Source organism: Chroicocephalus ridibundus, chromosome 1, assembly GCF_963924245.1.
Source record: "Chroicocephalus ridibundus chromosome 1, bChrRid1.1, whole genome shotgun sequence".
In the NCBI taxonomy this organism is placed as follows: domain Eukaryota; kingdom Metazoa; phylum Chordata; class Aves; order Charadriiformes; family Laridae; genus Chroicocephalus; species Chroicocephalus ridibundus.
The window spans coordinates 112796244-112809314 of NC_086284.1; the positions used below are offsets into that span (position 1 = coordinate 112796244).

At 38.6% G+C, this 13071-nt stretch overlaps 1 protein-coding gene across 15 annotated transcripts in view; it reads left to right on the top strand.

Moving 5' to 3' along the window:
- ROBO2 (roundabout guidance receptor 2) overlaps nucleotides 1-13071 on the top strand; it is a 471920-nt gene that overhangs the window by 407014 nt on the left and 51835 nt on the right. For all 15 annotated transcript variants that reach the window (XM_063347562.1, XM_063347578.1, XM_063347615.1 and 12 more), the window contains one exon: nucleotides 3371-3553. In XM_063347562.1, coding sequence (XP_063203632.1) covers nucleotides 3371-3553 — 183 coding nt within the window. The remainder of the gene's footprint in view (nucleotides 1-3370; nucleotides 3554-13071) is intronic.

A 13071-nucleotide genomic window follows, 5' to 3' on the forward strand; every position in this document is an offset into this window, starting at 1 on the left:
GTTAATGGTATAACTATTATTTCTCTTCATCAGTTAGGCTGTTCACTCTTAGGTTCCATCATTGGCATAATAATATGAGGAACAGCTGCAAACTTTCACAGTAATAGGTACAATCGAATCTGATGTGTCTAATTAATTTTTGGTCCGACAAATTAGTTTTGTTCTTCATTACTCTCCAATGGGAGGAAGACATTATATTTCATTATGTTTTTGTCTTCAGGAACAATGGAGCGTTACAGGTCGCACACTTCCCTTGTCTATGTTCTAATTAGTTGAACTGACAGCATTGTTACAGAAACACCTGCAGTATATGAAATAGTACACTGGTACCTTAGATGACATATTTATTACTTCTGCTTAAATATTATAGAAAGAAATACAAAATGCATGCCGTTTCCCCAAATCGCAATGATTATATTAATTTTATCAAACGTCGGTGAGTAACGTTCATCTGTATCCATTTAATTTTTGTTCATTGAATTCACAAAGCATACATTATTTTGAAAAGTAAATGAATTATTGCTTTTGCACTTGTAATTGCTAGGCACTGAGGGGTATGAGCAAACAGCCAGACTGCAAACTTTAGAAAGTAATTTGGAGACAGATTGCCCCTTCCCCTAGAAAAGAGGGGGAGAGCGTAAAGTCCACTGAAAGCTCTCCCCAGGCTCTCTGAAGTTTGCTCGTACATCGTCCATTCTCAAAAGACTCGTTTCTGACCTTAGAGAATAAAACGGGATCTTCAGACTTTCTGGAGGCTTTAGCGGGAAGCAGTTGTTCTTTTCTTGAGTCCAGCCGTGTCCACTCCCAAAGCCGGTGTCTCTGAAGCGCTTCCCTGCCTGCTTTTCTCCATGGCAGCACGGCTGCCTCCGCAGCAGCGCTGACATTACCTGTTTCCTCACTGTCCCACTGCTTTTACCTCTCCTCCAAAGGGCACAGAAATTAACTGAAAGTTAATGGCAATTAGAGCAACATCAGCTCCCATGCTGATTTCTACTAGCAAATCAATTGTGTGCCTGGAAGGGCATGCCATAGAGTGCCTCTTTCTATTAGTTTTAGTCTCAGCACTTCCTCTTGCAGCACTGGGGTGCACCTACGGATTGGCTCCATGGGCAGAAAAAAAGGGGAAAATCCGCTGAAGGAAACACCGCTGCCTCCCTTCTTTTTCTTGTTACAGGTGTTCACTGAGTTTTATTCTCATTTACTGCATCAGTAACCACCGGGCCTTTGGCAGCGGCAAGACAACATAGGAAAGGATAGCTGCAGCTACCAGCCCCTGATGCTAGTAAAGCTGACCAGCGTGGCCAGTATAGACTGGGGCATGATACCAGTACTGGTGTACTGCCTCGTTATACATTAGCCGGCGTAGTCTGTCAGCATCCTTCTGTGGGACCTATTTTGTGTGTGGGAAGCCTGTTTTGTTTCTTGCACAGAACTACTGAAAGCAAGCCAAGCTCTAGCAGGGTTTCAGCAGTCTGTTTGCAAAAGCAGACGGTCATCATTACTAAATATTGACATGGTGCTGAAAGAGACAAAGCTTAATAAAATCACTGAGATCATTAACAGTGTGATAGCAATGTAATGCAGTGCATCGCATTTCTTCCCGAGCGACTCAGCCCAGCTCTGAACACAACTTAGGGCCTGAAGCTGCATCTTGGCTGGGGCAGTGCCGGTCCCCGGGGCAGGGGGGCAGCCTGGGCAGGAAAGGCACCCTCAGCCCAACCAGTCCTCCGGGAGGGATCCTCATCCACAACTCGACTGGTGTAAACTCTGTGTCTCCTGCAAAGAGGTGTCCGTGGAAATAAAACTGGAAGCGTCAGGCTTCTCGCATCTGCTTAAGCCAAGGATTTGTTTGTTTGCCTTAGGCTGAAGCCAGTGTGCTGACACAGGGGCTGTTCTGCTCAAAGAAGTGAGCGGTAAATTTAATCGTTGCTGAATTGTAGAAGAGGAATACGTACGTTTTCACAGCAAGGCATAATGATACAGTACTTTTAATAATTTCCTCTGAATGACCATTGCAGTGTTTTATTGCCATATTCTACTACTTTTACGTGTGTGCGATAGACCCTCATACTTGAGAATCATACTATTTGCATCTTTTTTGTCTCAGCAGAGTAGCTACTCTTGCAGCTCTTCAGCATGCATACAAGCATCTAGTAATACTGCATAAACATTTCAAGGGTTGAGCTATATAAATGCTTTTACCGGAAATAATGGATAATTCTTTCACCAATTTTAAAACTGCAGATGTGGGCAGTTTATATCCAATGCACATATAATCAATATGCATATTTTTTGCAGAAAAATGTGTTCCACATTTCCCAATGTTAAAACTAACCAATTTTGACAAGGGAAGGTTTGAAGTAGAGAAGTGCTGGCCCTACAACAATATGCTGTAGCATTTCCTGAAATTCTATTCACATTTTTTATGATCATTTGTTTTCAAGCCAGACACCAAGCTTTTCCTTTTAGAAAAGTTTCCTTTTAGAGAAAGAGGGGAAAAAAAGCAATGGGAGCATCTACTGAAATTTACAGTCTTCTAATGTAATATACCCTATTTAAGATCCTATAAAATAATTTTTGATGCATGTCACTTTAATTGGTATTCCACCTTGTAATTATTTCTTACAGGTTGATGTTAAGAATTTTTCATGCCTATTCTAGGTGAAAAAAATAGCATCTGTTGCTGTGATTGTTTAGAGCTTACTGCGTGATATTCTACTTTGTGTCAAAGCTCATGCACTTAGGATTTGTATGGATTGTTTTCCCCGTGAAATAATTGTTGGAAAAATGCATCTTTGCCCAAGTTGAAAATACATATATTTTATTTTTTATTTTACATTTGGAAACACCAGCATGCTGCGAAAACAAATGAGTTAAGTGAGAATTTTTGGCATGCTGTCAACAATGAGAGAAGAAACTGTCGTTTGAGGTTGTAACATATTTTGTATTTGGATTCTTGTGTGGAAAAAGCTATTTCTTGATTGCTTGGGGTTTTTTTATTTTTTTTATTGGTTTCCTATGATCCATTTTCTCATCATTTTGTCTATAATTATGTAAAAACAAGCCAACAAACGTGTATGTTGTTAACAAAAAAAGGCTCTGGACTGCCATCTCTTAGATTACTTGGGAGAGTGCTATAGAACTATCTTTTCAAATATGTGTTTGCAAAATCACAATGGATTTTAGGATTTACTTCCTAGAAACATTGGTTTTCAGGTGTGCATTGGTACTCATTAAAGCTCTCCTACTGTGGATAATTCTTTTGAGATGCGTTCCTGGCTTTTTTTTTAATTTTCATTTGCAGTAGTTGGTTCCTGTTTGTATTACAGAGTCCATAATAACAACGTTCTGTCGAATTTCTTTTGTGCAGGAGGTCGTAACGAAGTTGTCATCACTGAAAATAACAACAGCATAACTGAGCAAATCACTGATGTTGTCAAACAGCCTGCCTTTATAGCTGGCATCGGTGGTGCATGTTGGGTAATTCTGATGGGTTTCAGCATCTGGCTGTACTGGCGCAGAAAGAAGAGGAAGGGGCTCAGCAATTATGCTGGTAAGAACAGTAACTATGTATTACCATCTCATCAGGTTCTATCATGAAGAGAACAGGTGCTGTTAAACCTGCTTAAAAAACACGTTGAACTTACAGCCAAGGTGGTCTGGGTGAATTTTGTATGCTTGTTTTAAATGTATGCTGTGAAAATGCTGGTGTATGAGAAGCTTTAAATGCATTGCTCAGTACCACATTTCATCATTATCATAAGACAGTCTTTATTTTTGCATCTCCAGCACATCTAGCATAAAAAAGTACAAAGAGGACTATTTGTACCTCTTGCTCCTTGCTCAGAAGGCACTCTGTTAGTAGTCCAGCCCCATTTATGTGCTCAAGCGTGAATTAGACTAGACTCTTACAAGGAATGTTAGAAAGAGCATTTGGTCTTCTCCTTCATTGCCGTGCATTTCCATGACTTTGAAGCCATGTGCGTGGGAAATGAACGGAGGTACTTAATCAGTGACTCCATACCTATAGCTGGAGGAGAAGAAGGTGATGTATTAGAGAAATGTGGTCAAAATTTACCAATGATAGAAGCCATAAAAAGTTTTGTCTTGGAGGTAAAACACCTTGGAATGCCCTCACAGTGTGATCCCTGTTGCATCAAATGTGTTGCTCCAGTTACAAATTAGTTTCTGAAAACTACATTTGGAAAAATAAATACATTTGCCAAATGAAAATATTTTTTTTTTCCTCCCCCAACCTGTTTGTTTTGTGTATTACTCTGTGCTTCAAGATTCTTATGGATTTTTAGGAAGTCAGGTGGATTACCATAAAATGGGTCACTCTGAAGCCTAATTTACACAAAAAAGCTCTTCTTCAAATATTGGCGTAGGTTGTCTTATAGTGTTTATTAACATTTTAAAAAAGAAAACATTTCCTTTTTAAGCAAGATTTGCACAGTTGAGGAGACAGCATATTTAATGTTGAAGTTATATGACACTAAGGTTACACTAGTACTCTTCTATTTACAAGTTATCACATGTGAACCCAAGGACACAGGTTCCCTAAGTGGCTGAGGATCTCTAACAACTAGCCAAAACCCAACATTCATTCCCTGCTCACAGCCAAACAATCACCTCACCTTGGTGTTGGCCATCATCAGACTCCTCAGTGTCCCAACTGGGCTCGTTAAACCAGAAGGAAACTATTCTCTGTTGTTTTTCAATCCTTCCTGCTGGATTACTTTGCCACTGGCTTAGTGCAGCAGGGCAGCCCAAGAAGAAATCGGATGAGCAGTGGAAGCAGAGGGAGGAGAGACACTTTCAGTGGCTCTTGGACTGACTTGGTTTCTGCGAAACCTCACTTTGCATCACCACGTGGTCTATATCATTCATAAGTTATGCTTTTTGCCAATATGGTTTTTTCTTTCCTTTAACAGCAATGACTTTTACTCTCTGAGAGTGGAATAGTGTTGATTGTGAAACTAATATATATCACACACACCTACACGTGTGTTTATATGAAATATCAGTCTAGATCCCAAGATTTTTTATATTAAAAGACAGCTGTACTGTTATTCCTCTTAGGAAACAATCCTATACATAAAATTTGGCCACAAGATAAGACTATTCTTTTTTTTTTTTTTTTTTAATAGCAGTTTTAGCCCTGTATGTGAGTTGGCATGTTGCAGGGGGGAGATTAAGAGCAAAGTCTTTTATACCTTAATGTGCATAGCTGTAAATAATTAACAGTCATTATAAACAGTGTGTCTCCTGCAACTCATTCTTTCTCATGATGTTTGCTGCATCTAAGTGTGATGTGAACATTGTATCATGACACAGAATTCCCATCATCAGAATTATGAAATAATGTATGCTTTCAGCAAAGAAAGTTCATAACAGATCATGCTTCAAAATTCATCCGAATGTTTGCAATTTGGATAACAGCATGTCCACACAGAAGGTCTTCAAATGTGACTGTCAAAATTCACTGCTCACCTTTCCAACCATCATTTCTCGTTGGCTGCTGGCTGGTTAGTGCTTTAAGCTCAACTGTTATGTCCTGCTTATGCTATTCAACCACAAGTGGGTAAATTCCAGAAGAAACTCGTGCCCTGCAATTAACGCTTGTTATCAGGGTGTGTAACTCACAATGTGTTTGCTTTCTTGTTTTGCAGTTCAGTCCTTCACCTTCACCCCTGCAGGTACTGTCCATTAGTCTGTCTCTTACCTCACCAACACATCATTGCAAACATTAGCTATCTAAGTGTTTATGAACATGTGAGATACGCAGAATTAAAACCAAATACAAGGAGAAATACTTCTACTGCCTATCTGTGATAAAAATGTAGCATTCGTTGTCCTAGTGATTCCAGGGGAACATAAAATCCACCAGCATTAATGTCTCTGTCATTATAATTCTGCATAGTACTTACTCATCTAGCTCCTCAAAATAATGCAGTTTTGAAGGTAATTTGCAGGACAAGATGCTTGTACTAACTTAACATAAACAAGCATTAGTCATATATAACCGAATTTTTATTTTAAAGCTAAAAAAAAGTATCTTGAACATTTTTGAAGATCTAACTGGAGAAATGGAACTTTCTTCGACTTTAGCTGTTAGTTGCATATATGCTGCCCTTACTGTGAGGCGTTCAGATCTTCAAGTGATCTAGTGATTAACTTATGCATGCGTTGGCTTTACAATGTTTTTGAAATTGAAGCATTGGCTTTTTTTCTGCCTACCCAATTCACAGCTGATGTCCTAGTTTTCACGTCTTTAATAAATATAGCATACGGTAGACCATTATTGTAAGTGTGATTAAAGATATGTGAAGAATAAACGAAGTGTGGCTGAAACAGCAGGTTGCAAACAGCTTAGTCGACATATGGATAGCCATGAAAAATAGAGTATATGATTAATATTAATAATTAATACAAATAATTAGCTTCTGCTCTCATACCTAAGCTCAAGAATCAAAAACTCAAAGATAATTATACCTCAGCGTTACAGTGTAAAAGGCTGATAAAACATTTTCCATCAGAAGTCTGTGAAGTTTTTGCGTGTAGGTTGGCCCCTCAGTTGCACTTACCAAAGCTGTCTCTTCTTTTGTCCCCTCTGCCATCCGTGTGATACAGGCCAGTCTTCCTACTGCACTGCTGGTCCTCATGCTCAGCTAGCTGCTTTCTCGGTCTTGCTTATCTTCAGCCACAGCTTGAGTGTTGTCCTGGTTTCAGCTGGGATAGAGTTAATTTTCTTCCTAGTAGCTGCTGCGCTTTGGATTTAGTATGAGAATAATGTTGATAAAACATATTGTTTTAGCTGTTGCTAAGTAATGCTTATATTAAGTCAAGGACTTTTTCAGTTTCACGTAGAAGCTGAGAGGAAGCATAGACAGGACAAGCTGGCCAAAGGCGTATTCCATACTATAGACATCATGCGTAGTGTATAAATGGGGGTTGGCCGGGGGGCGGGAATCCATGATCACTGCTCAGGACAGGCTGCGCAATCAGTCAATGGGTGGTGAGCAGTTGTATTACATGACTCTTTTTGTGTATGCTTTTGCCATTATTATTTTCTCTTTTGTTACTATTCTATTAAAGTGTCCTTATCTCAACTTATGTGGGCTTCTTTAATTTTTTTTTCATTTTTCTCCCTCTTCTCCCTATGCTGGTTGGGGGTAGGGGAGTGAGTGAATGGCTGAGTGGTCCCAGTTGCTAGCTGAGGTTAAACCATGACAGTGTTTAGCTTAGCAGGAAAGAGCAGGTGGCTGTTGAGGCAGATGAGTGAAAGTGGTGATGTCTACCCCAGGGCCCTGTAACACTGTGAGAGAGAAGTGTCCTCGTGGAGAATCTCTGGGGGCTCAGGAATTGCTGAGACACAATAGGCTCAAAAGGCCACTATAAGGTCTCTTCGGAGCCTTCTCTTCTCCAGGCTGAACAACCCTAACTCTCTCAGCCTGTCCTCACAGGAGAGGTGCTCCATCCCTCTGATCATCTTTGTGGCCCTCCTCTGGACCTGCTCCAACAGGTCCATGTCTTTCTTGTGCTGAGGGCTCCAGAGCTGGACACAGTATTCCAAATGAGGTTTCACCAGAGCAGAGAAAAGGGGCAGAATCATCTCCCTCAACCTGCTGGCCACGCTTCTTTTGATGCAGCCCAGGATATGGTTGGCTTTCTGGGCTGCAAGCTCACATTGCCAGCTCATGTCAGAGGCACTGCCAAAAATTTGCTTTTTTAAAAATAGTTTTGACATTTCATGGACTTTATAGAACTATAAGTGCACATAGTTCTGTTTCCTGTCCTATAATTGTTTCTGGAGGTACTGAGAACCTAAGTCATCCAGTAGTCAATCAAAAAAAAAAAATCATTAATATAAAAAAAAAAAGTTGTTCTTATGAAAGAACATAGTCCATGCTTTTTGTCTTTATACTCAGAGTTCCCTAAAAACATATTTAGTTCTCTAGTATTTGAATTGGCCATTGGTAATATCACTTAGACAAACATATCTGTGCTTGTGGAGGTATGGGTATGTTGTTCCCTTCAAAGTTGAGATTCATAAACAGTTTGGTTTCAGATCTAAATATTTAGACAGTGGTATGTAGCTTTCAGAATCGCATCAGACATCTGTCAATAAAGCTTTACTAAAGGTGAATTTATCCTAACATACTGATTTTAGAAGGTGCACACTTTTTGTTCAATCTGCTTTAAATTCTTCTTTCAGAAAGTTGCAGAATGTGCAGATTTGACTGTGTAATAAAGAGAATTGAATGTATTAGTGGAACATTCATACACTTACTCAATTTCAGACATAAAACAAAACCCTATTTTTTCAGTTATTTCTGATGTGAATGGGTTTTTTGTTTGTTTTCCTTCAGTGGTACTGGCATATGTGTAGAACTTGAAACACTAAAAATAGTTCTTTAAAAGTTTGGATTCTGCAGTTATATAATTACTTGCTCAAAATGTTCTTTCGGGTCATTTTCAGATTATGGGTCATTCACTGGCACTTTGTTATTTGTGTTCTGTTATTAGGCTCCTAAGAGGTATAATTTCAGCTGTGTGACTAAACTACTGTAACACTCTGTGTAGGAGAAGAGCAAACAGCAAATGTCACACAATTGGTAAAGATTTGTACCAGAGAAGAATAATTGATTGAGTTAAATTCATTAAGTGTTCTGTCTTTGTGAACATTTTCACGCGCACTGATAAATTCCTCAGTTGGTCACAAACAAAGTGACATTGAAAATCATAGCTAAATCTTTTTACTTATTTTCCATTGAACTGACTCTAGTAGTTACTGAGCCACAATTCTGTACATCACTATTCTTCCCCTTCCCTTTCCCCTATCATGACTCACCAGGCATTGATTTTCAGTAATATCAGTACTACAAAACATACGATTTTTGACTATGTTTGTTAGATTGTTACTGGTAAGTAGTAGTGTCATCATCTGCACCTGTACAAGAAGTATATGTTTTTGGGACTATCAGCAAAAGCAAATCTGGCACAGAGTCAATAAATAGAAATGTTGCCCCTTTTCAGTCATCTGCTCTGTGACGTAAAGGATGTATTGGGCTGAATTTTGTGAGTTTCCGTAAAAGCTAAAGTACTGCTGCACTGTGGTTTTTTTTGTTTTTACGGTTACCCTTTACTCAGATTGCCTGGCTATAAACATGCACTGTGGGTTTCTATATGATACAAGAAAAGATAGATAGCACAAAGGAGATATCTGACCACCTCTCGTATAATAGATGAATTGTTTCCTCTGTATTACAGTGACAGAACAGAATTTATTTATTTTGTACTGGAAGTTGCAATTCTCTCTTCACATTTTGGTATAAGGATTCATACAACAAAGGCATGGAATCCATTTGTAGAAATAAGAGCAATTTCTTTTATCTGCTTATCTTTCCTGTGCCCTCAAACTTGTTGTGTTGTGCCAGTACCCACTCACTTGAATACTCAGGTGTTTTCAAGTGTCTAGGCCATCGGTCATGCAAAGAAAGTAAATATGTATTTTCACTTATGAGTAGGTAAGCTTATTTAGTGACTAGTGCTCCTTGGGATTAAAGATTTCATGAAACTGAGTAAACAAAACCAAATTAAAAATAGATAGAGAATTACAGAATCCTGCACATTTTATGTGCAACTCCTGAAACTGCTAAATGAGGATAAATTATTTGACAGAATCATCCAAAGGTAGACAGAAGATTTGATGGAATTTTTATATGCTGATTATCTGTTCAGAGTTAATGCTTATTAAAAGGGGATTAATCTACATTCATATTTGAGGAACAGCTTATCAGAAAAAGGAATGAGACTTGGCTGGCAACATTAAAGTTTTCATTTGCGGTAGGAAAATGTGGCCTACTAGAGATAGGCATGCAGAAAGCTTTCTAAAGCTTTCTAAAGCTTTCTTGCCTCAGAATGTCAACGTACTATACATTCCTATTTTTCCAATTCTAGCAGGCATGGAGATTAAGTTTAACCTTGTCAGATAATATTAGTAAATGGTTTGGGTACCTCCTTATATATTTAATGAAAAGCATGTGAAAAGCTCCTTAACGTATGCTGTTCTGCATACAAATATATACAATATAATTTCCTTAAATATTTATCCATTTAAAATGCACTTTGGATTATATTTCTGCATTTTCACAGTCCTTGAAGTGTAAACTGGTGGGGATTCCTTCACTATCTCTCTATGCAGAGGTTATTTTTTCATCTTCTTTTGAAAACCAATCTCATCCCTGCAGGTCTTCAGCCTTTCTAAGAACATATATCAGATGCAAAGAGTGCTGAAAGAGCTTTTTTGCTTCCTCGGTGATAAAAAGCAAGGGAGATGGGTGGGTCAGTGATAGGGACATCCTTCCCTTCCTCCTCTTACATTGCCCCTTGAAATTGCTCTGCTTCTTTTTGAAGTGGAGACAGGATGAATAAAGCCAGCTGTCTGTGTGTTTTATTTTTACAGTGACATCTACAAGCCTGCATTGCATTAAGTATGCTCCTATTCAGTCGTTTAGACTTGTTTTGTAATTGCAGAAATCAGACTGCAGGCAAAAATGCTGACAAAACGTACAGCAGGAATGATAAACATGGTGCTTGTGTTGGCAGCCTGACCATGTCTTCTGTGGTTAGCTGTCTTTCCTTTCACAATATTGATGCTAAAAGAAAGGCACCTTCTCTATCCAGCCTCAGGTAGCCCATTTATGGATGGCATCAGGAATATGATTTTTTTCCTGTGACATCCTGATGACATGTCCACACTTCAAGAGGAATTTTGACTAGCTTAGTTGATATTCCAGATCCTTTTCCACCAAGGATAGTAACTAAAATACTTTCTTGTTTATTTTCTGCATTGGTATCCAGGGTGGAGGGTAAACGAAAACCTGTATTCCCTCCCAGTTCCGTACACATCACATAAGCCAGGCACGGCCTTCCCCAGGAAAAACAATGTCACTTCAAGGAAAATTCTTTTTTTAATACACTAGGCCGAACCTTTCTTCTAAAAACTCTTTATATTGGGACGGTATACGATTATTTAATGTAGGAAAAAAACAGGAAACAGTTACTACCACTAGGATACCATAAGATAGAAGAAAAAAGAGTAAATGCTTTGATAACTCTATCTTGCAACAAGCTTATATGCCACAGCCAATCTGCAGCAATTATGGCTCTAGTGAAGAGGTTTCGACGTCACGTCTTCTTGATATGTTTCTCTCTTCTCACATGGAGTTTTCTCCATACCTCACTACATGGAAAATACAATGTCTCTGGCAAACATTGCTGCAATCTCCTACTAGCTCCCCCATTTTAGCTTTGCTTTATAAAGATACACAAGGGATATAAATATTTTGAAGACCACAAATATTGATTTTTATTTTTTTTCCATATGACATGCACGGTTAAAATCTCACACACCTTTATGTGCTATAGAAGTGGTGACAATATCACTTTAAAATTATTTCTGGTAGACGATAGTCTAAACAAGAGCATTAATCCCTAGAAGTTTTCAGAAAATATGTTTTAGTGGAATTCCCTTAAATCTGTAAACTTTATTTATAAGGGTTGCTACTGAGTGCATCTTTGTTTCTCATTTTCCTTATTTCTTGTCGCTTTGACAAATGCAGAAAGATGGGAAAACGGAGTGTTACATTTGAAGAGGAGGAGGAGACAGGAAACAGCATCTAATGTATTTTTGACCAACGTACTTTGAAACACAGCCAGGCAGTACCCGCCTCTTTGCATATTCACACGTGATATCCACAGCACTTCAGATTAGTCACTTTTAAGCAATGAGTGATACAGTCATTTGACAGCCTGTTAGAAACAACGTGAAAGTAGCATCGACTCTAAAATTAATTAGCTGCAATGTTTTACCATGTCTTGTTTTTCAAAGCAGACTTTTATTTAATACTTCCCATACTTGCATTTTGATTTTCTTTTCATTAATTGGTTTGATTACATCCTTTCAAAATTCAGCTATTAACCATTTTGATGTGACATATGACTGCAGTGATTTTCTGATATTGATATTAGTCTGTTCTGCAGTGAAGGGTAATTAATCACCCTACCTAAGCACTCTACCACAGGGCTTCCAGAGGGGCCAGTTTTGTTCCCTTTGCTGAATGTAGACTGTAAAATTATCCTAGGAGTTAATAAAGTGACAAGGGTTCTAGACAGTATCAGAAGTATTTTCCCAGTGGATTTATGTAATTGCTAATTTTTTTAATGATTGCAGCATTTCTATTGGGTGTAGTAATTTTGTCTGATTAGAATGGTATATAGTAGAAAGCCTAACCTTGAATTAGTGTAGTTTGGACTAATACTTGGAAAATCTTGCAAATACTCTGGCAGCTATAATTTAATGATGGGAATGTCTGTCTTGCAAAGGTAAATAATATTTCCAAACCAAGACCTATTTTAAATTAAACTGGCCACAGACTCTTCCTTTCCTCTCTGAAATTCGAACCCTCATCTTGTCAGGGGCCTGTAAGGAGTCAGGTGTCCAGAACATTGATATAATTTAATAGTCTGCCTTATCTGTGCCTGACAATAAATAATGGGATATTGCCACTGAGAACCAGAGTAGTTTGTTGGCCTTGATTCAAAAGATTTGGAGTGCTTCAAAAACAAGCATCAAATGTTGTCAATTAGCATCTCACCAGCAATGTGGGTTTACCTGTATTGCCCTGAATTGTAATCCTGTTAATAAGAAAGATAAGGGATAGTCTGGTTTTTGTCAAACACCCATGAATGGAGCCACAAAAACAATAGTCTCCCTCTGAATGTATCCTTGGCGTCTTCCATGGCAAGACTGGAAACACTTGTTCTTCCCGGCGATACTGGCGTGTATGCATTTATGCGTGGGTGCTGGTTCTTATACTGTACTTTTAAGGGAAACAGTGCAGCTGTATGCTTTTTTTCACCCCTTCAGCTCCAATAGAGCTGCCACCTCTTTGTATTTGTCCTGGGAAACGGCATATTTATGTGGTGACATTATATTACTGCATTACGACATGATGTTATTAACTCACTGGTGCAATGTCATTATGTACTGAAGCAAAAGCATGC